This window comes from Amblyomma maculatum, chromosome 5 (genome assembly GCF_055883805.1).
Source record: "Amblyomma maculatum isolate TAMU_Amacu chromosome 5, ASM5588380v1, whole genome shotgun sequence".
NCBI lineage: Eukaryota > Metazoa > Arthropoda > Arachnida > Ixodida > Ixodidae > Amblyomma > Amblyomma maculatum.
In genome coordinates, this window is record NC_139348.1 from 106,645,507 (window position 1) to 106,670,000 (window position 24,494).

The 24,494-nt window shown below is 47.3% G+C and overlaps 1 protein-coding gene across 1 annotated transcript in view; it reads right to left on the reverse strand.

Moving 5' to 3' along the window:
* LOC146189144 (neuronal-specific septin-3-like) overlaps positions 1–24,494 on the reverse strand; it is a 124,324-nt gene that overhangs the window by 89,575 nt on the left and 10,255 nt on the right. Inside the window, exon 2 of the mRNA XM_084604055.1 lies at positions 2,066–2,099. Coding sequence (XP_084460181.1) covers positions 2,066–2,099 — 34 coding nt within the window. The remainder of the gene's footprint in view (positions 1–2,065; positions 2,100–24,494) is intronic.

Below are 24,494 nucleotides of genomic sequence, written 5' to 3' on the forward strand. Positions count from 1 at the left end.
GCCTGCCCCTCTTCGCGGTAACGGCAGTACCGATATACGTGGCCAGGTTGTCCGCAGTAGAAACAGAGTGGCCGGCTGTCATAACTGCGCCACCTGTCCGTTCGGCGTGGTTGAGAGCGCCTGGAAGGCGCCCACTGAGGCCCCTGGAAGAATCGCGTCTCCTGACGGCATGGTGAGCTCGGTGAGGCGTGGTCTGGAGGCGGGCGACGTAGGACCGCGGCGTAGCTCTCAGTTTGCGGCTCGTGATAAGGTGCAGGAATGTTGGCCGTGTAGTTGACCGGTTGTGGAACGCGGTATGGTGGTTCGGAAATGGCTGCCGCGTTGTCGACTGGATGAAACTCGTTGCACTGGGCAGATGGTGATAGGGAGCACCGAATTTCATTCCTTACAGCCTGCACGAGGGCCTCTGACGACTGAGCTTTCGTAACCGTAATTCGCTGCAACTCCTCAAGGACAATTTCTCTAATCATGTCTAGAAGAGTGGTCTGATCTGTTGCAGTCAGCGCCGCCGCAGTCGTCGGGGCACAGCTGGCTGGTCGGTTGTACTGGCGACACCGATCTTGGAGGGCTCGCTCTATAGCCGTAGCGTCCTTAATGAACTCACTCACGGTTTTAGGTGGGTTGCGCACTAAGCCGGCAAACACCTGTTCTTTGACACCGTGCATGAGATGCCGTAACTTCTTTGGCTCACTCATATCAGGGTCGGCACGGCGAAAGAGGCAAGCCATGTCTTCCGCAAACATAGCCACGCTCTCATTCGGCTTCTGGACACGCACTTCAAGCAGGCGCAGCGCATTGTCGCGTCGATCAGTTCTCGCAAAGGTGTCTACCAGCTGGCGGCGGAAGTCATTCCATGTGGATAAGCTGGCCTCGTGGTTTTCAAACCACGTTCTAGCATTATCCTGAAGGGCAAAATAAACATTAAAAGTTTGTGATCTGCGCTCCACTGATTAATCTTGGCCACTCGTTCAAACTGGTCAAGCCAGTCCTCGACATCTTCAAACGCTTCCCCGCGAAAGCACTCTGGCACCTTGGTGCTCTGAAGAGTCACCGGCGTAGGGTTGGGATGTGCCATGGCTTGGGAGACCTGATGGACTCGGTCGTTTGAAGAGTCGCTTGGCAGATAGTTGTACTCCGGGGCTAGGCCTAGAAGGCGGCGGCTAGCGCGATGTACAGGCGTGTCGATGTCTGGGATTCGCTGTGGACTGCCGGAAGGAGTCTTATGCATACCCAAGCGCACTCCACCAGTGTCACGTCTCGATAGAACGCAAGGAGGACCCAAAGATAGGACGGGTTTAATAATCAACCTGGACGAGTCTTGCGCTCCAACTTCCTTCTCTTCCAGGCTCGCGCTTATGGGGCCAGTCATCATCTTTGGCGTCGTCTTCTATGCGGCAATATTGTGTACATTCTTTTTGTATTTAAATCACTAAGTGCGTCTCCAGACTGGTTACCAACGTTTGATCAGCTGCAGCTTCCCTCAGTTTTAATCATGATGAATGAGTATTCGTGCAACATTGCTTTTATCTTTTATTACCAGTCTTTCTGTCAGGCTCCAAAACTTAAATGCGTCTTGTTTTCTTGTTCTGTGTACTAATGTTGTTGTTTTCTGTACTAATGTGACAGGTAATAAAAGAAAATAAATCCACGATGACTCAGTGGCTTAAACGATGGACAACTGAACTGGAGTGCCCGGGTTCGAACCCGTCATGTTCGAATCTACTGCGATGTTTTCTATTTAGTGTAAAAACCCTGTAAGGGGGCTTTTTATGCCACTTTTACTCCCGGCCGTACTTATCAAACCCGCCACAGGCAACGCGCTCGTCGTTTTGTAGGCCGTCATAGTCATCAATTGTCCCCACCTCGAGACCAGGTCATAAAGTTTGAAGAGATTTCAGTATGGATAAACAAAATAGGTCTTGAAGTGAACCGTTTGGAGCCTCTACCCAAAACTCCCGCGCTCGCATTGCAAGGATTCTTCGTCTTTCGGCGAATATGGACTGAATGCTTATCATGCAGACTGCATAGCTGTATGGGGATAGTAAGCTAGAATGGAGCCACTTACCTTCCAGGACATGCTGGGACAAGACAGTGCAGCCCTGGAAAGGGGAGAAAAAGTGATGGAAAGTAAAACGTTAGTCTGGTGCGTTAGTGAGCTCCGCATTTTCGAAGAGCCCATACACGTAAACACACGATGGACGCAATGGAGAGAAGAAATTTTACGCGATAGCGTAAGGGTACCGTGTCGCAGAAAAGCCGGTATCGGCGTTGTTGTTGTTGTTGTTGACCGCTGGAACGCAAAAATCCACAATGAATGAAGAAATAGGATTGCATAAAAGTACTCCGAACATGCCGGGATTCGATCTCCTGACCTTATGATTGCAAGACGAGCACGCTACCGATACAAGAAAGTTTATTTTTTTCATTATTGCCGACTTTGGCACGGGACAGGTACACAAGACAGCCCCTTACTCGAACGGAACAGTGTGACATTTTGGTGCATCAAAACGTGATGACGTGTTTCTCTATACTCAAAATTCCACACTGTTTCCTTCGAGTAAAGGGGTGTCTTGTGTAAACTTTGCCGCACGCTGTATCATTATAAAAGAACTATTAAGGAACCAAAATAAATTAAGCGAGTAACACAGTACATTTCCGTAAATTTTGGGCTTGCTAACATGCATTTGGTGGCGATATCATGCCGGCGGCATTCATTCATTCATAAATATTTATTCATAAGAATGACCCGGGGTCTAGAGGGGGAGGGGGTGGGTTAGGTGAGGTCGAGGTTGAGGGCGCCAGACTCCGACATGAAGTCTAGCACTAAGCTTGCGCTTGGCGTCGATACTGGGGGCTGTCCTGTCTTCGTAAATCTGAATGTGGTGAGCAGATGTATAACGGGCGCGGAGGCTCGCCGTGCCAGAACAGGTCCAGATCAAGTGCGGAAGGTTAACGGAGTCAGCAGGGCAGTTGGGGCAGCCGATCCTGGTTCGGCACCATCGAATCAGGATGTCCGGTGTGTACGCTGCACCGGATCGCGTCGTGTGAGTGAGAACTTATTGAGCACGGCGAGGAAGGCCGGAAGGAATCGGAGGAGTAATGTCGAGGACAAAGTCCCGCAACAAATCCCTCCGCTCAAGTTTAAGCCGTTTGATGACAGAGTCCGGTATGATGAGGGAGATGATGGTGGTCCTAGTTGGACGGGCCCACATCAAAGCTATGCCGGCGGCCTTCCTCTGGCTGCGCGCCAGCGGCCCTGTGGGCAGTTCTGCTCCCGGTTCCTTGTATGTGATGTCCAGGCGTCAAATAAATCCGTACCGAGACTTGTGATGTTAGGTAGTGGCAGTGCTGTTTGATGCGGTGTTGCACTGAGGTCTTGTAAGAACGGGCTTTCAGAGTTTTTATAGCCTCTTGACTGTCGGTGTAGATGTGGATGATACGATCTGTTTATTTGGTACAGAGCTGAAGGGCCTCGTCGATGGCCGTTAACTGGAGTTCAATTGCGGACCAGTAACTGCGACCAATGTGGCTAATGGCGTGCAGTTGTGAACCCTCCTGATAGTAGCCGGTGTCATCGTCATGGTATAGGGCGGCGTCGGTATAAATGCGGAGACCGGTGTGCTGGTCTTATCAATTACCTGGTGTTGCCGGTGATCTCTTCCTGGCCCTTTGGCGGCAATCAGAACTAGACCTAGTACGACTTCTTTAGGGTAGATGGCGCCACCACGTTGCTCGCGGGCCATGCTTCACACTCTTCCCGCACTGTGGCGCAACCAGCTCACACCATTCGGCCAAGCGTCCGCGCTGTATGTGCGCCGTGCAAATTTCAATGGGCGCGAAAAGGACGTAGTGTTTCTGTAACTACATGTGTGATGGATATATGTGATGGATGGGACGTTCGTATGAGTCGTCTTCATGTTCTACAGGTACGAATGGTGCACCTGCTCGGGAGCCTTCTACGAGTGGGGACGGTGCACGTATACAGGTGCGGACATAAGTAAACGGAACATTTTTATGCGAAGCATATTGCTAGAGGTAAACCACAGCCCTTCGTGACGGTTACACGCCGTGCAAAGAATGTGGAATGCTACGTCACACCACGTGATACGCTGACGTCACGACAGAGGAGAGACGGGGGTCCAGCTCGCGCCGTCGGTTGCGGTTGCACGCCGTGCGGACCACGTGGTATGGTGACGTCACACCACGTGATACGCTGACGTCACGACAGAGGAGAGACGGGGGACAGGCTCGCGCCGTCGGCTGCGGTTGCACGCCGTGCGGACCACGTGGTATGGTGACGTCACACCACGTGATACGCTGTGGTGCACGTCAAGCCGGCTGGACACGGGTAGTTTACGGGGAGGCCTTCCCATACGACCGTGTTGTTGCCGAAGAAATCAAAATCGTTGATTCCTTTAGCACGTCGGTGTTCTAAGAGCTTTTGCTTTGCGTACATATTCGCGTAGTGGCAATCGAGTACCGTTGGCCTGGGGGACCACATGTTCGTTGTGCGTGTCGGTAACAGTTAGATTAGAGATGAACGAGTCATGCTATTACCTAGTTTTATGCGATGGGAAAACATTGTGCATTCCAAGTTTAAACCGTGTAAAAGCACGTGTAACCAAGGAAAGAAACGTTTAGCCAAGTGTAACCATGGAAAGCCGAGTTTAGCAATCAATATGCTTCGCATCTGACCAGGCTTAACCAAGCTAAGCCTCAGCCATTTTTCTTTAAAATTAAAGTCACGCCTCCTGCACTGCAGATAAGAAGACAATGTTTGTCCAAGGGGAAGGGCACTGGCGTGTACTACCGGTTTCGCACATACCACGGCTACCAGTTTCAATTATGCAATGCGTAAAAATTTTTAGAAGCACTTAGCGTGCTCCATTTACTTTTGTTCGCACTGTATGTACGTCTGGTCCTCGGCGGTGGGGTAGGTCAAGTAAGTCTGAAGCTGAGAAGGCGGAGACGAAGGCTAGGCGAGCAGAGGCAATGAGGGTTAGGCGACGCGAAAATGCCGAGATGCGGGCACAGGGGGCGGAGGCAATGAGAGAGAAGCGTGCCCTAGACGCGGATTATCGTGAGACCCAAGCGGCCTCAAAGCGGCGCAAGCGGGCCGAAGATACTCGTTACCGAGCTAGGTAGGCAGACGCCATGCGCCAGAACCGGGCTGAAGAATCTCAGTACCGATTGACGGAAGCGGGTGTCCAGCGGCTGAAGCAGAACCATGTAGACTAGGGGTCCCTAGTCTAGGTGGCTCATGGATGAAGACATTGAGTAACGAGCGATGGAGGCGGACGCCATGCGCAAGAACCGGGCTGAATACGCTCAGTACCGACTGAAAGAGCCGGATGCCAAGCGGCAAAAGCGAGCTGAAGCAGAATCACATAAACCAGGGGTCCCTAGACTAGATGGCTCTGGCTGAAGACGCTGAGTAACGAGCGATGGAGGCGGACGCCATGCGCAAGAACCGGGCTGAAGACGCTCAGTATCGACTGAAAGAGCCGGATGCCAAGCGGCAAAAGCGAGCTGAAGCAGAATCACCTAGACCAGGGGTCCCTAGACTAGGTGGCTCTGGCTGAAGACGCTGAGTAACGAGTGATAGAGGCGGACGCCATGCGCAAGAACCGGGCTGAATACGCTCAGTACCGACTGAAAGAGCCGGATGCCAAGCGGCAAAAGCGAGCTGAAGCAGAATCACATAAACCCTAGACTAGGTGGCTCTGGCTGAAGACGCTGAGTAACGAGTGATAGAGGCGGACGCCAGGCGCAAGAACCGGGCTGAAGACGCTCAGTACCGACTGAAAGAGCCGGATGCCAAGCGGCAAAAGCGAGCTGAAGCAGAATCACCTAGACTAGGGGTCCCTAGACTAGGTGGCTCTGGCTGAAGACGCTGAGTAACGAGCGAGGGAAGCGGACGCCATATGCGCCACAAGCGGGCCGAATAACGTGTCATAACAAACTCGTACTAAGGCAAACTAACAGTTCTGTGTCATGAGTAGTAGGCCGCTGTGCAGCTTAAGAGCAGGAGAAACCCCGAACTTTGATATACGTTGTAGGGTGCAGTACGAACTAATGGAGGCCGACGCATCGCATCAGTCTTACTGCCATGTTAAATCAATCCTCATCTAATAACGGTGAAGATTTCGCAAGTTTCTACAAATTATTCGGTGAAACGTTTACACGAATACTCGTAAATATATTTCTGTTGGCTCTCCATAAGCAAAGTAATCAAATTGCCATAAGCAAATGTGTTTGCCGGGAAGACACCATCTCTCCATTACTGTTTACCGGCTGCTTACGAAAGTATACGGAGGCTTGGATCAGTTAGGGATAAGAGGTAATGAAGAATATCTAAGTAATGTGCGGTTCATTTGTGACATTGCTTTGTTGAGGAACTCGGCAGAACAACTGCAAAGTGATTATGACCTAGGCAGCAAAGCAGGACAGTATGTCTAAAAATCAGTATGCAGAAAATTACAGTAACGTTCAGCAGCCTCGGAAGGGGTCAACAGTTTAGGATAGGTAGTGAGGCACTCGAAGTTAGAGAAGACGTTTCCTTAGGACAAGTATATAATGACAGCATGCTCGGACCGCAAGTGCGAAATAATTAGAAACTGGGATAGAGCCCATTTTTAATTGGCAGGCATTATCACAGTTTTTTTTTATGAGTATTTCTCCTCAAAAGAAAATACGGTGCAGCAGCTGCGTCTTACCGGTAAAACGCAGCCATCAGGGCCTAGATAGAACCCTGCTTGTGGATTACGCGTCATTACATTCGCGAAATGCATGTCCATTACAGCTCAGCTATAGAAGCGAGCCTATTGCAGCGTTCGCTGTAATATGGTGGTAGATCTAACGAAGACAAAGAGCGATACGTGATACGGTCCCGGCGTTCGAGTGACGACGTAATATTCAGGGGGAGACCCGGCTGCCACTGATGACAAGGCTACACGTACCCCAACCTCTTCCCAAACTGTTAAGATTTCCATAGTAGACAGAATTAGCTTTACCCTGATTTTGTTGGAAATTTTCTATATAGTTCTCTTGCGCGGGAAAGAAGCTAATTGGTCTAGCTTTTCAGATATCTGGACTAACTTATGTTAGGGCTTCTTCCAGCGTTCTTCCACGTTTCTGCATGCAACGATCTAAGAACGGGCTGGCTGCACGGTGCCTGCAAGTTCATATAATTTGCATAAATAGAGGCAACAGCTTTGCGGACACTGTGCATCGCCCTCCTTGAAGACACAAGGTCCAAAATATATCTAACAATTCTAGTACTAATATCTGAAATTGTTGTTCAGAATCAGCATCACGTTCTTTACAGCTGTAAAGAGAATTTATTGGACACACACACACACACACACACACACACACACACACACACACACACACACACACACACACACACACACACACACACACACACACACACACACACACACACACACACACACACACACACACACACACACACACACACACACACACACACACACACACACACACACACACACACACACACACACACACACACACACACACACACACACACATACATACATACATACATACATACATACATACATACATACATACATACATACATACATACATACATACATACATACATACATACATACATACATACATACATACATACATACATACATACATACATACATACATACATACATACATACAAACGCACATTACTCACAGACCAAATCACTATACAAAACACTCTATGGTACATATATATAATAAACTGAAAAACATGATTCCCCATAGAGGGGGAGGTTTTAAACCAAACTGTTCGCTGAGCCAGCGCCTCCGCTGGCTGAGCTTAACGCTGCGAGGAACAGTATTCAAAATGCCGATGCCTGAAACGAGGGGTGGGGGACAGGCTTTTGGTAGTTCTTGTCTCTGCGAGGAACAGTATTCAAAATGCCGATGCCTGAAACAAGGGGTGGGGGACAGGCTTTTGGTAGTTCTTGTCTCTTTAGTAGAACAGCATGCTGAGGGTCTCAATATGATCTTCTCTTAAATCTTATCTCCCTTTCACTGAAGAAACAACATAAAACCGGGAACGTAAGGTGAACTCACCAGAAGAAAATGAAAACCCAGGAGCGTAACGAAGATTTTCAAGATACGCGACTCAACGAGTCCCCAGTATTTGCGTATTCCCCATGTATGATGTGCTGTGAATGTTGTTATTAGTGAAGATGTTTTTTATTCTTATATACCTGAAACCACCAGGAAGTGATGTTATATGAAGTTGCCTTGTACATCTCTTCTTGCTTCGTTTCTTTTTCTAATCATCTACGAACTAAGCTTCAATGATTAAGTTGAATATGGGCTAAACACCTTTTATATATGGTGCGGCTGACATTTGTGTGTGTGTGTGTGTGTGTGTGTGTGTGTGTGTGTGTGTGTGTGTGTGTGTGTGTGTGTGTGTGTGTGTGTGTGTGTGTGTGTGCGTGTGTGTGTGTGTGTGTGTGTGTGTGTGTGTGTGTGTGTGTGTGTGTGTGTGTGTGTGTGTGTGTGTGTGTGTGTGTGTGTGTGTGTGTGTGTGTGTGTGTGTGTGTGTGTGTGTGTGTGTGTGTGTGTGTGTGTGTGTGTGTGTGTGTGTGTGTGTGTGTGTGTGTGTGTGTGTGTGTGTGTGTGTGTGTGTGTGTGTGTGTGTGTGTGTGTGTGTGTGTGTGTGTGTGTGTGTGTGTGTGTGTGTGTGTGTGTGTGTGTGTGTGTGTGTGTGTGTCCTAGCTATTTGCGACATCCTTGGACTGGTCAATTAGCCAGCGGAGTATACGCAAACGGCATATTCCCGTCGTTCCTTTTGTGATGTCAAACAACGCTAGCTTTAACTAGTTCTTGTTTTAAGTTCGGTGGTCAGGCAGCGGGCCATAATGAATCGCCAGGTCAAACTCAATGATCAGGCGTCGGTACAAAATAAACCACCGGGTCAATCTCGGTCAGACAGCGGGAACGAGTAATCGGGTCATTGAGATTAGTATAGCTGAGTTTATTAACTATATCCACGAATTATATGCCGGTGGGGAGCATGTGAGTTGCCCTCCCCCTAACCATCCTGAAAGTGAAAAGAAACCTGGCAGCTCTTTACAAGAGTACATATATGCAGCAATGGCGTCACCCTTCTGTGCCATCCGCTGAGGCCGGTCACTGAACGTGTTTGTGTCATGCGGTTCGTTAGACGGTAATCAAATGTACGAGTACGGGCACGTGGGCTACGCTGAGAGGCAGTGTACGCGACTGCGAACGCTAAACGCCCTTGAATTTCAGTTGGAAAGAGTGCGATGACTCCTTTTGTTTACGCCGTCCCCTCCCCTCCTCCCTTCCCCGCTAGCCGAAGTGTCACGTCTACCCACCAGATGTGGCAAAGAACGCTCACAAAGACAGCGCCATATATCGTTCATAGGGGGAAATGCACAAAAATAAAACATGCTAGAAATCGATAAGCGATTGTGGAACTTCCGATCAAGATCTACGTCTATATCAACAGAGCGAGAGAAATGCTGCAGATGGATGGGCTCGTCGCGGGGCCAGCCTGCTGTATCTGTTGAGCGTACACAGCTGCATAGTGTGTATACGCTGTGTATGCATAAAAAAAAAAAAAAAAAAAAGAGCGCAGCTCGGCCGTATTCTATAAGTTTACTTTCTCTCCTCTTCCTCTTTCCTTCAGTTATTCGGTCGTCACGCCCTGCAGCTGGACACCACAACGCAGTCAGGAATCCTGCACCCTCTTGGCTAGGAAAACATCGTTTCTTCTCTCCCTGAGCGCGAGGAGGCGTATAGAGGGTGGCGCGCGTTTGATTTACGCAGGAAGGCGAGGGACAGGGACGCGCGTGATTTATGCGGGCAAAGCGAAAGAGTTCGTTGCGTCGCTTCAGCATCCCTTGACTTCTGAAATGACGAGATGTCCAGAGGACACATTTCGAAACAATCATAGTGGGCGATTCTTTTCTTATGCACTCTCCCCATTGATCATCCTTGCGCTCGATGGTGGTGTAGGCAAATGATGTTGCGTATTTGACTGCCAGTGATGGGCGTGCAGTTAGACGCGGCTATCATATAATGGTATGGAATGAATGGCGAAAACTACACTCGAGGCAGAGCACTGTCTTCTGTCTTTCATACCAGAGATTATAGACTAATTCTGGTAATTTTTTTAACGTATGCACCTTAAAGGGGGAAAAAAAAAATATCCGGAGGTGCTCCCTCGTCAGGCTTCTAGTCTTTGGCTCTTCTTTTTTTATTATTTCAAGAACGCACACTGTTGTCTCTTTACGCACTATTATTCATTGTGAGCGCAATAGATTGGTTTAGTTTGGATGGTTTAACGTCCCAAAGCAACTCAGGCTATTGAGAGGCGCCGTAGAGGAGGACTTCGGGGTAATTTCGACCACCTGGGGTTATTTAACGTGCACTGACATCGCACAGCTCACATGGACACCTTTCCGTTTCGCCTCCATTGGAACGCAGCTGCCGCGAAATCTAGGAACAAAATTTTGCTGTGAATCCGAAGCTTAGATTACTTCTATCAATGTGTTCAGAAAACTGTCTTACGAAATTCCACATTACCATCGCAATTATAATTAAAAACGCGCCCTGTCGGTTTTCTGTCGCAGTCTCAATTACACTTTTTGAGCGGAGGAAACGCTTCACAATGAAAAAGATACATCTTCCACGCATCGCAACCTTATTTCATCTCGATATCATAACATGTTCGTAAAACTATCTTACTGTATTCCGCACTGGCTTTATAATTATTTTCAGAAAAGCAGCCCGTTGGTTTTCTGTCAGCACTGCTCGATGTAAGCGCAGGAAAAAACTTTAAAAGCAAAGTACTGATACGCATTGGAAGACCATCCTCATCAACATGTGGGTAACAGGGTTTTACACTATATCCCACTGTTGCCTCCCAATTGTAAAAGGTGTCGCAGAAAGCTGTTCTTGTGGCGAACACTGTACTCTTTCAACAACAAAAAAAGAGTAAATCAGCTGCTGCAGCAGCCGTTTGCCTGAGGTGAGGAAGGAAATCACCCTTCGGAAGGGAGTATAACTGCCTCCACACTCCATCAACATAGGGGCGAAGGAGTTGGAGATAGCTGTTTTTTCTTCACTCGTTAAGGGAGTATAACTGCATCCAAACTCCATCAATATAGGGGCGAAAGCGTTGGAGATTGCTGTTTTTTCTTCACTCGTTAATACAGCGAAGCTACGAAGCCGTGGCCTGTACCTCTATCAATAAATGCTACCATCGCTGTCTTTCATCGATAAAATGTAAACAGATCTACTTCCAGCAAGCAAGAAAAAATATAGACGTACCTCGACAAATGCTCCGCACATACATTCAGCGAAGCTACGCACTTGTGTATACCTGTCACAGTTCAGTCTGCGCTATTGTTGCGCGTCTCTCGCTAAGCGAGAGGATTCTGTTTCCTGCGGTAGTGAAATCACGCGCTTTTTAATCGCACATCTGGTTCAAGCTATATATATATAGCCTTCGGGGAAGAATGCTTCTCTGAAGCGACAAATGATTCGGCTTGAAGAAACACTTCTGTTGTATCCCCGATAACCTTTATGATTCGCCATGAAGCATCACACCAAACACTTCATATTGCAGTGCTATTACACGGCCTATGCTTGATGTGAGCCTAAGAGAAGCTCTTAAATATGACTAATTAAGCAACATGACGCCGATTACCTCCGTTGCCGAACGGTAATTCTGCGATCAGCGGTTCGATTGTCACCCCATATCCGGATCAGGGGAGTGAAAAAACTAGAATAATAAGGATACGGAGAAAGTATCCCTTACAAAAATGGATATTGAATTTCTGTTACCCACGTAATGTGATTTTGATGAGTCATCAACCACTCAAAGGAGATTCAAGATTAGATGTGTTTTAACATCATATCCGCAGTAGACTTTCCTTTGAGATCAAACATGAAGTTTTGTGCTTGGAAAACGCAACAGTATTTTTGGGTAGGATCTAATGTGGAAATACATTGACTTTCTCAAATGAGGAAATGTATACATCACTAAGTGAATATATATTATTTCTTTGTTAACTGCACACTTTCAGAGCCCTATGTTTTCATTTCTGATTAGCATATGTAGGATGTTGCCTAAGAAACAATTTTTATGTGTTTTAACATGAGATCCGCAACAGACTTTCATTTGAGATTACGCAAGAAGTTTTGTACTTGGAAAACATAACAGTATTTTTGTATAGGAGCTAATGTGGAAATACATTGACTTTCTTAAATGAGGGAAATTATACATCACTAAGCGAATGTATATTCTTTACTATGTTTTCATTTCTGTTTAGCATGCACTGTAAAAACAAAAACAACTTTTTGGACATTTGTTTCATTCAAAACACGCTTACACCCTGCGTCTTGGGTGTTTGTGCCATTGCAAATCACGTCTTGCCAAGCGAATGGGCGCTGTTGTTGGACAATATGCTTGAGGGTGTTACGGGCAAGGCTATTGTTGTGTACGCGAACCGACGCACTGCCACACCGCCTCCAAGCAAACGGACGCAAGGCCGCTCCATTTCCAATGCCTCCTTGCCCCTGCGAGCAGGCCGTTTTGGAGAGACCAGCAGGGGTACCCCGGCCTGCGCCGACGACGACGCGCGGACGTAACCCGAGCCGTGCGTTGACTCGGAACTGGACCGTCCTCGGAGCATGCGCGCGACCAGGGCACGAGAAGCAATGCCTTCTTTATAATGCATGATATTTTGCGTGTTTCTTAAGCTTTCGAGCTCCTTCTTGCTCTGCGTATAGATTAGCCGAGCCCTCAGTCATCGCATCGCTTCCCGAAATGTTTAGATACAAATAAGATTTAGTTACCAGTAAAATAGTGTTGGCGCTGCTGCGCTTGCCGGTATTGAAGCTTGGTCGCACTTTTTTTCCTTAAAGGTTCGTGCTACAGCTCCGTGTTCAGCGAAAATTACGCCCAAGGTAGCAACCACCGAAGAGCCAGCGCTGATAAATTTGCCAGCGATGCCAAACTCGACATGTTAAAATGACTGCAGTGGACAAAATAGTGCGCATAGGTATCTAGAACATTATATGCAAGTTCTAATGGTCAAGAAGTTGTAATTGTTAGAGCAGCCGCAATGGCCTGTATGTACACTTCGAAACATGCTTCGAAACATTAAATCCCAATCTTATGAACGCAGTCCAGACATAAGAAGCAAATACGTTACCAACGTTACCGAGTGGCCGAGTGGAGACGATTGAACACGTGTTTCTCGAATGCTGGAAGAAGAAGAGGAGACGATTGAACACGTGTTTCTCGAATGCTGGGACGCCGTATTTTTATGGGACGTGCTCCAGAGGACGCTTAAAAAGGAACTACCCATAAGCCCACATGGTATTCGATTCTTGCCAGTAGAAGCGAACAATGATACACCGTTGGATCTTTTGATGCTACTGGCTCTCCACAGCATATGGAAAAGCAGAATGGCTGTAGAGCATGGTGACGTCGATGCACGTTCAGCGAGACAGCTCTTTAGAGAGAGCATACGGGCATATGTGGATGAACAGAAAGCGTTAAAACTAGAGTCAGAATGGTTGGTTAGTTTTGAAGGGTTGTCACATATGAGGGATTTTTAATCCGACAACTTCAGCTAAGGAATGCCGAAGCTTTAAGTCAATGCTTGATATTTTATTTTGTCATGTTATTGATGTCACATGTGTCTTTTTTGTGTACGTCCTCGGTCAGGAAATAAAGAAAAAAAAAACGAGTGGCCGAGTGGTTAGCGTGGAAAGCTACGGAGTAAGAGGTACCGAGTTCGAATCGCGCCAGAGGTGCAGTTTTTTTTTTCGCTTAGATTTATTTTTTTTTATTTTTTAGCTTTTTTTAATGTAGTTGAAGTGCTTCGCTACGTTTTAGCTTTTACTTTTTATCCAAAAGTGCTCATTGGTCAACACTCATGAACAACACACAAGAAATGCACACATTAGGTACCAACCAGAAACACGGTGGCCAACTTTCTTGCGAAACTCATGAAAAATGCATCAAGAAAATGTATAGAAATGTTAATGTGCATGATGAGGAATGTAATGAACATTTAATCAGAAACTCATTAAGCTTTTTTGTAAGGGATTATAACAGCCATGTCTTACTAGTACTCAATTGACGGGGCAGAAACGTGGAGGCCGGCGAAAAGGGTTTCACCAAAATTGAGGACAACACAGAAAACTATGGGAACGAATATAAATCCGGTCGTGGGTTTAACGTATACATTACGAGAGAGATAGCGATCAGAGTGCGTCGAGAAACAAATGCGAGTTACTGACATCCTAGACGAAATCAAGAAGAAATGGTGATACAAGGGAAGCGTTTTTTACTAGGCATATGAAAACTATGAAAAATTACATGATTTGATGTAAATCAAGGCCCACAGATAGGCATACAACGCATACATTAAACATTACACTACATACAGTCAAGCACCTAGCAACCCATGGCAAGATCCACGTGTCGTGTACATATGGATCTATTTGTAGAAGATCCATTTTTTGGGTATACATATGCATCTTTGGATAATAGTGTCTGACTGTATATAGTGTTTAAGGCAAGCATAGCAGCAGCGTGCAGAAAGTTAGGTCGGATGATGAGATTAGGACGTTTTCGGGATCAAATGAATGCGACTGGCACGGGACCATGGTCAATTGGAGGGATATGGGAGAGACCCTAGCCCTAACCTGTTCTTGTTTTAAGTTCTGGGGTCAGGCAGCGGGCCAGAATGAATCGCCTGGTAAAACTCAATCATCAGACGTCGGTACAAAATAAATACCGGGTCAATCTCGGTCAGACAGCGCGAATGAGTAACGAGGTCATTGAGTTTATTGGTATGGCTGAGTTTATTAACTATAGCCGCGAATTATATTCCGGCGATGAGCATGTCAGTTGCCCTCCCCCTATCCATCCTGAAAGTGAAAAGAAACCTGACAGCTCTTCACTAGGGTACATATGTAGCAATGACGTCACCCTGCTGTGCCATCCGCTGAGGCCGGTCACTGAACGTGTTTGTGTCATGCGGTTCGTTAGACGGTAATAAAATGTACGAGTACGGGCACGTGGGCTACGCTGAGAGGCAGTGTACGCAACTGCGAACGCTAAGCGCCCTTGAATTTCAGTTGGAAAGAGTGCGCTGACTCCTTTTGTTTACGCCGTCCCCTCCCCTCCTCCCTTCCCCGCTAGCCGAAGTGTCACGTCTACCCACCAGATGTGGCAAAGAACGCTCACAAAGACAGCGCCATATATCGTTCATAGGGGGAAATGCACAAAAATAAAACATGCTAGAAATCGATAAGCGATTGTGGAACTTCCGATCAAGATCTACGTCTATATCAACAGAGCGAGAGAAATGCTGCAGATGGATGGGCTCGTCGCGGGGCCAGCCTGCTGTATCTGTTGAGCGTACACAGCTGCGTAGTGTGTATACGCTGTGTATGCATTAAAAAAAAAAAAGCGCAGCTCGGCCGTACTCGGTGAGTTTACTTTCTCTCCTCTTCCTCTTTCCTTCAGTTATTCGGTCGTCACGCCCTGCAGCTAGGCACCACAACGCAGTCAGGAATCCTGCACCCGTTAGACTAGGAAAACATCGTTCCTTCTCTCCCTCAGCGTGAGGAGGGGTATAGAGGGCGGTGTGCGTTTGATTTACGCAAGAAGGCGAGAGGCAGGGAGGCGCGTGATTTATACGGGCAGAGTGAAAGAGTGTACTGCCTCGCGTATGTGAGCATCCTGTGGCTTCTCAAATGCCGAGGTGTTCGGAGGACGCATTTCGAAACGATTATTGTGGACGCTTCTTTGTCTTATGCACTCTTCCCATTGATCATCCGTGCGCTCTATGGTGTATTCGGTAAATGATGTTGCGCCTGTTATGGCCGCACAAGACGCGGCTACTGTTCGATCATCATCATCATCATCATCATCATCATCAGCCTGACTATACCCACTGCAGGGTGAAGGTCTCTCCCATATTCCTCCAATTGGCCCGCTCCTGTGTAAATGCATGGGCAAAACTATGGATTAAATGGGGAAAACTAGACGCGAGCCAAAGCGCTGACTTCGGCCTTTTCATATCCAGAGATTCTGGGCTAGTTCTGGGAGAAAAAAATATTTGCTTGTTGGCTGCAGCACTATTCGATGTCTATGTTTGGACGAAACGAAAGTGAAGAACAAAGCGGGAAAATTCCCCGCAAACGAGGTTCCCTTGCCAATATTGTCGACTCGTCTCCATGATTTCGTGATTACCGCCTTGTATTTGCCAAGACAGCTAAGTTCAGACAGCTGCAGGTGCACTCTAGGAGGTGCAACGCAGTTGACTACAACGTTGCGGGAAACACTGAGGGACATAGCCTCGCGTTTAAGTATTTGGAGTGCGGCTCCCATTGCCGACCTCTGATATAGCACATGTACATGCACATGGAAAATGGTAGGTGTAACATTAAGAGATAGAAAGCGTGCAGAGTGGGTCAGAGAAATAACTCAAGTTACCGACATTTTAGCCGAAATTAAGAAGAAGAAATGGGCATGGGCAGGACATGTAGTTCGGAGAGAGGGTAACCGACGGTCTCTAAAGGTCTATTCACACTTGCGACCAAAGGAGAGGAGCTATGTTCACACTTGCGACTGTCGCCTTCTCGAAAAACGAGTTGGGAGTAGGAAAGCTGCAGGGCGATGACAGCGAACGTCGGTAGCAGCCGCTTGCCAGACACTTCAGCTTTTTCAGGCGAGAACGCCGACGACGAATAGACGGTGTCAATAAAAAATGTTGCGCCTGCGTGAAAAACCCATTTCTCAAAAGTTCATAGTACTTACTGGATAGTCCGAATATCTTTCCGATCTCCTCCCAGGCCATATCCTTCTCCCTGCTTTTAAATTCCGGATGCCATTTGTTGAAAAGGTGGGGGTATTCTTTAATTGCATTGAGAAGGTGCTCGATCGAGTACTCCGGGAGCTCGCTGATTGGTGAAATGGTTTGCGACTAGTAGTCGCGCGACTGAAAATTCGAGCAGTGCCCGATCGGCCCGCGGCAGTCGCTTTTCGACCGATGCGACCATTTGCGACTGTCGCTTTTCGACCAAAACGGTCGCGCGACCGCTGCTAGTCGCAAGTGTGAACGGGCCTTAAGAGTAACCAACTGGTTTCCAAGGGAAGGAAAGCGTAGCAGGGGACGGCAGAAAATTAGGTGGGTGGATGAGATTAAGAAATTCGCAGGGGTCAAATGGATGCAGCTAGCACAGAACCGGGTTAATATGAGGAAAGTGGGAAAGGCCTTCGCCCTGCTTTGGGTTTAGTCCGGCTGATGATGGTGATGATGGCTCTCCAACCCAATTAATAAATAATCGTTTTATTTATGTCACCATTATTTCACACATACTGATTAGCATGCAGTCATCGTCGGCCATCTGATTATGTGAAAGACCACCCGACACAGATATATAAAGCCACGCTTAAAACCGAGCAGGATATATGAACGCGCTTGTGTGGCCGGAGTAGTGTTCTTAGTCGGGATATAAAGGTACGTCCCGTAGGATTAAATTCATCCCACTTCACCCTAAATTTCAACCAACCTCAAAGGGATGTCAACAGAGGGCAGCTCCTTCCAACTCGGCCATGTCACGTGGTCTCGTTACGTCATACAACCAGCCGGCCACTCAGTACCCGGCCATGTCTCCTAGCAGCTATAACCAGCCAGAGCCATGTCCATGATTTTTCGCTCACAACACCGACAAAGGCTGGTTTTGTGCGAGAAGGGGCCTTTAACGTTACTGCGTTAACAGGTCAACGATATTGGTTTGGGGAGCCTCGTCTGAGGGGAATTTACGGCCTTGCCCACGAATATTATCCGACCCTACGAAAATGTACTACTTTTATGCCTCGTTCTGATGAACACTTTGGTTACCGAGCAAGCAAAAGTATCCATAAAGCGAATCATCCGTAATAACGAATACCGAAGAAAAAGTGGCACGCACACGTGCGCGCGCACCCCCCCCCCCCACACACACACACACTGGCAGAATTTGACGCGTTTAGTGCTCTACGATAGCTATAACGACGTATGCCATGGATGAATGAGTTAACTTTATGATGTTATCTATACGAGTCCATATAGGTGACATCAGCACCCAGTCGGCTGAAAGTGACTAAATTTGGCTTTCTACTTTGCACAAACTGCAAAGAGTTTTCGAGAATTCTATTATGTACAGCCTCGTCCACTTCTAGCTAGAACACGGTCACTGCTTTCAAGGTGTCATTGCATCCGACCCGGCCACGCAGTAATCTAAAGTGGCTGGCCATGTGAAGCAGCACATCCGTGTCTCTGTGTGCTTGCATCGCTTTGCATCGATATCTGCCTGCGTTAGATACAATGTTGCTTTAAAAGCAGTGACCGTGTTCTAGCTAGAAGTGGACGACCCTGTACGTCGTATATATTAAGGGGTACGATTCTATTACAGTCATAATAGCGGCCTCATGAGTTTACGTTTACTCGAGAGTTGTCTAGATGGCACGTCTTCAGACTCTGACGTGTATCCGGCAAGAAGCATTGCATTTTTTCTACCTCGCACACTGCCCAAGATCAGCTGGCCGCGTTGCTGTCAGAAAGAGGGAGTGAGGGGCTCCGAGAAAGGGGCGACCCTGCCAGCAGTTCTTCCGCGTTTGCGTCCGTTCTTCCTGACGTCAGCTCTCCCAGCGCATATGCACGTGTATCTGGCTGTTTATTATAGAGTCCTCAGATCCGTGACGCGCTGATGGACCGCAGATGCGTCCGGGAGCGCCCTTCCTCCCAGCAGTCGCCTGCCACTCACTGGAGCAGCTCCCTCTCTCTGCTGGGTCAGCATCTCCTTGCATGTATACAGCTTTCAGCCCACTACATCGCACGCTACACATATAAGTACATGGCTATATATACATACGTATGCAAGCGTATAACGGTAAACAAATGGCGGCTGTCTGCCATATTACCACCCTGGTACTCATAATAGAAAATAAAAAAATCTTGGGGCCCACTGTACGTACTGAGACCGCGTGCTAGCATCACATTCATGCAGTTACTAAAGGCTTCCCTTAGGAAACCGCGACGTTCCGCGGCCTGTTGTATATATGTATGGAAGCAAAGGGTGTTTGTGCGAGGGTCAGACGGATACCGGATGTTTTTTCTCTCGGGAGAGCGCTCTGTGAATTGGCGAAGAAAGGCTCGGCGATCAAAGCCATTATTGGGCGAATAAATTTAGATCATACTCGCAAGCCCCGCGGTTCCGGGCGCCAAGCCTGTTTGTAATGCGGTCATAATAAGCGCATGCATCAATGTCCCCGACGAGGAGCCGAACACAGAGGAGCTGCAGATCTTACTGCTCAATGAACCTTGATGCAGCATGCAACGAGACGAGAGGATCGATGTTCAAGGCGAAAAAGTAGCGAACAAAATATGCTCCATGTGACGGTGTTAGGGCGTTGAACTCTACAGTTATGTACAGCAGCCTTACAAAGCCCTAACAAGAAGCTTCATAGAATCTACGCGAAAGTTTAGTGAATGTTATAAGGGAAAATAACAGAGGACTGTCCGCAAATAGGTCAGTGCCCTCGCTATGGGAGCAGCGTATTACTTATGCCGGGTTATACTCTCTCCCCCTTGGCGAACGACATATTCAAGTAGCGCGGTTTTTGCCGTAGCCGTGTAGCGCATATATGAGCTTACAAAACTCTAAACCCGCGTAGAGGGTAGACAACCCTCACCCTTCTCTATGGGGTGGATTTATGGTCCACCCTTGCAACGGGCGGTTGGAGGAGGGGAAGGGGAGGTAGTATTTGAGCTATGCATTTCTAGAAGTGTATACTATATTTGTGTTCTCCCTTGAGATTTCCTTCTGAACGTCGCATACGGCAAATATTATATGCATGGGCGCGGGCTGGGAAGCATCTCAAGGACCTTCCTTCTAGTGGGTGCCAGTTATTGATATCGCGTCATGCGATCTAACCATTCGCCTTTGCTTTCTGAGAACTTCTTGTGCGGGTGTCAAAAGTGATTTCTTCTTCTCTCCCGCCGTTAAAAGTACCTTACAGGCTTCTTGAGGCTATCTCCTTCACTTACTTGTCAGCATGCCCACACTGAGGAGAATAAAGCTTGCCCGAAGGCTTTCTTCTTACTGACTGACTGACCAACCGACCACCCGACTGAAAAGCTTTACTGGGGCGACAAGGGAGGGGGATGAGTGAGTGGGGTAGCTAGTCCGGGACTCCATCGGCTGCTGCTGCTGTCCGTACTAGTGTTACGAGGGCCATTTGAACCCTCGTAACACTATAGCATGGACAGCGGAAGCCGTGTAAAATACAGCTGTTCAGCTGTATTTTTACACGGCATAAAAATGATAGGAGGGGAAGGGAAAACGAAAAAAAGAAAAAAAAAAAGAGGCGGAACTTTTTAGGGGAAAAAAAAAAGTTATAACGTACACTAGAAAGAAATATTATGAGGAAAAATTGTAGTCAAGTAATATTGAAAAGTTGAACTAGGAAGACAATTAGATATCATTAAGAAACAGTCATGTGGCTGTACCCGGTTATGGTGGTGCCAAATGATATTAAACGGGCTGCGCAAACCAAGGCCACTGTGGGTCAAATGAGGATGAGATTTGCTGGCTTTCTTTTATTTTCAATTCCTCCCGCTGTAGGCAGAACATGTGTGCCGACGATGAAGTGTAAAAATGCAGGCGTCAACTGGATTTCACGCGGTCAACTCGTCAAGAACTCGCGCGTCAAGGAGTGATGCAGGCAAATTGAAACGAGGATATGGAGCTCGGTCACGTCATTCAAGCCTGCCCACGCTTTTCGTAGCTCGGGTCAACTCCTTGACGTAGCGAGTGGCCCGCGCTTGACTCCCGCGTGCATGTTCTGCTCAGATGGCGTTTCGAGGTCGAACGCGGGGTCGTCGGTCGTGGCAGCCTTCGAGCTGGGTGTTTTTTAAGGTCAAGGCGCCACAGCCCACGGACACGGTGAGTATGCGTGAGCAGTACAGGTGGGTGGATCCGAGGGGGCGCCTGCGAAAGTTCTTAGTTCGTTTAGATATTGCTTGCATTTGTGATATATTGTGAATCCATGTCCTGCCCACGACAATTTGAGGAGGACATTGTTCTGCTTCGACGAATGAAATACGATGCTTCAGGCGTGTCGCCTTGCGTGTACCTGTAGCACCCTGCGGTAGTTACGGAATGTTTTAATTGAGCGGGTAAGGTAATTAATGGTAATCATTTTTTACGCGATAAGGTAAGGCTCGTTCGATCGAAGAGGCGTCGCCATTGAAATAACTTAGAATTGAGAAAAATGTGTCTAAAAAAAAAAGTCCAAGTGATTTCTTATCAAAACTGTGACGCAATCGTTCTTTGTGCAACGTTCAGAAGGACGTCACAGCATTTCACTTCTCATTTAGCATCTACTGACTAGTCAAATTGGAGACTAGCTTTTGATAGGAATTCGAAATGTTTACCTCTAACTGTGTGCCGTTCATTGTAAATGTAGGCGACCAGCGAGAAGTGAGACAGACAATTCGCCTATTCTGCCCCTCAAAACCAAACTAAAGACGTTTACCACTTGGCCAAACTCTGTGCCAGCCTATTAATTCTGAAAACTCGCATAATAAAAAAATACTCCTTTAAAAGCCATCGTGAGTTTTTTTCTTTTTTTTTTTTGGAACAATGCTTAAACTATTTGCATGCAGCCGGGTCGGAATGAAATGCAAACACTACGTACTTCTTCCCGGGCTCTACACTTTTGACAAAGACTGTACTTCTTTAGAGCAAGGCGTTCATTTAATGAATATGTACTTCGTTAGAACCTTTACCGAGAAACACGACTCAGGCTTGCTGTACTCTGGAGCTGAGAGTATGCAGACAAAATGTCGGAATCATAGGGACAAGTGAAAAACTAGCCATTGTAATTCGCATCTCCCAATGACCTCAGTCCTATACTTGTGAAACCATATCTGCCATTGGGTTTCTAAAACCGAAACTTCACTGGAAGAAAAGAAATACTGTGGTTAGTTACCATGCGAAGACCATACATTATGTAGTAATCCATATTTGTTAACATCTTGCCTGCCTCTTAATTGTTTTTTTTTTTGTCCAACGAGACAATTAACTGCGAAAAAAATTGCTGTCACTGTACAATTTACTGTACTTCTCGCCTCCTGGAAAGTTCTTAGATAATTCCGTGATAGTATATTTCTTATAGGCATGACATGTGAAGTGCGAAATGCGAAATTCAAGAAGTCGCGTACGGAAGTTCTTCCGGGCTTCGTTTCAAGCGTCCCTCAAGCATCAAAAGCGGTGCTTGGAAATAAAATATGTTTCCGAAGTCCACTCAAAACACGTCCTTTTACGTTTCGATGGTAGCCTGAAGGAAGAATGGATAGCCCCCATTTGTAGACGAGTGTATGCGATGAGATCACTATAGAGAATACGCGAGAAAGAGAACGCACTTTCATCCCTAAGGTTATATAGCCACAAGCTTTGCAGGACTCCCCCGAAGAGTTCACAGACAGCAGACAACATGTAAGGGAACAGCAGTTTACGACACGTATGCGCTAGAAGTGGTAAGGATTGAAATACATCAGGGCGCAGGTAGTGAGCGCAGATCAGGAACACAAAGGCGAAATGACGCACATATATGGAAAGAAAGGTATATGATGTTGAGACGTACAGAATAGACATCTTAAGGGACATTTTAGTCGAAATCAAGTAAAAGAAATGGGTGTGGGCATGTGATCCGAAGGCCAGACAACCGATGGACAGCATTTGTCCAACAAATTCGCTCGAACATTACTCTATTTTGCTCTTTTCTGTTTACACTCTGTCGTCTTTGTGTGCATGTGTAAACGCAAACGCGCGATTAAAAGAGAAATGGAGCTATACGAACCAAAATTTGTGTAAAGCTGATAACCGATAAGGCTCGGTGAGATAAGCTGCATACGTAATGCCGTGGTGTTAAATGCTGTGACTCCGTATGCAATTGGCTGTAGCGACCGAAAACAGCCGTCAATCCGGCTATGGAGCGCATATTGCATTCCTGGCATTCCACACTCCATGATATGCGAAGACTGCCATTCTCTGAAGCGTCAGTTCGAATAAAAGCAAGAATATCGAATTAAATGCGTTCTAATACTAAGATCACATCTTGTTTATACAGGAAAGAAAAAACATTCGGCAAACGTGAAAACGAAAGAACTGTCTTCATAATGCTGCAACTGCTGCGTAATGTCACCTTCCTAGCACCTTGTCGTGACGCTGGGGCTACGTCGACCCGGCCTTCACTTGGTAGCGTGCAGAGACTCGGGGTTGAAGTAGGATTGAATCTTCGAAGTTGGTGAAATATGTACAAGCAGGTTTAATGGCACTTTGAGAAACTTATTTACAAGATTATTTACACGAAAAAGAAGGGTACATCAGCAAAAAGGCAAGCGTTAAGAGTTCATAGCGAGAAGCGACTGGATGAGCCGTTTACCCAGGGCTCAGAGCGCTTTTTTCGGGCTCTGCACTGTCCTTAAAACCCCCTATGTCCAGCCCCTCTCTGAAGATGCTGACCAACCAAATCCAGGGCACGCCCCTCAGATATCGGCATCCAATCGAACACATCACTGCACTGATGGTCTGAAGCACTGACTGGCCCGGCATTGTTTCGTTGAGCCTGGTCACTTGTTGGCGGGAAAAGATTGGGAACGGCGAGGAGGTACATTTCTATTCTTCAGCCAAGAATCGATAGGCAGCTGGTTCCGGCAAGTGGATTTACTTCTCAGAAACCCAAGTGCACGTGGGCGCCGCATACGCTCCCAGCATTGTCCGTTTTCGACAATTGCAAATCTTTCCTGCATTCCTGGGAAATCACTTAATGGCTGTATGCGTCATGCTCCTTTCTTGTCCTGCACGTCAGCGGACATGTCACTCTGTCGTCTCCTTTGGATAGGAGGCATTCCTCACTGGACGATAGGGCTTCTCGACTGGAAGGGTGAACAAAAGAAAGAAAGCACCTCCTGCATTTCCCGCAGGGGGACGTTTCTTTGTGTTTTTCCAGACGTTCTCTTGACAGGGTCAATTTGGCATTTGCAGGGTGTCCACAAAGCAAAACAGGCTTACAAAACAGGATTCCTGGAAACAGGCTCACTTAGAGCCATAGGACCATTACCGAATATCCACAACACTTATCCATGCCCACAGGCGAACAATAGAGCGCGCAAGTGCGGATAATGCACGGTCGTAACAGCCTCCTCCCCCGCCAGAAGAGTCTCGGAGGGCAGCAGTCGCAGCTGCTGCATGAAGAGACGACTTAATGGCCTGCACGTGAACGCTTGAAGCTCGCTGTTGCTTGTCGCGTTGTCTTGATTGTTGTAGGCCAAATTGCTTGAGCTGTCTCTGAAACTCAACCACATGTCTAAACAAGCACTCGGCCCCCGTCTGAAGAGACC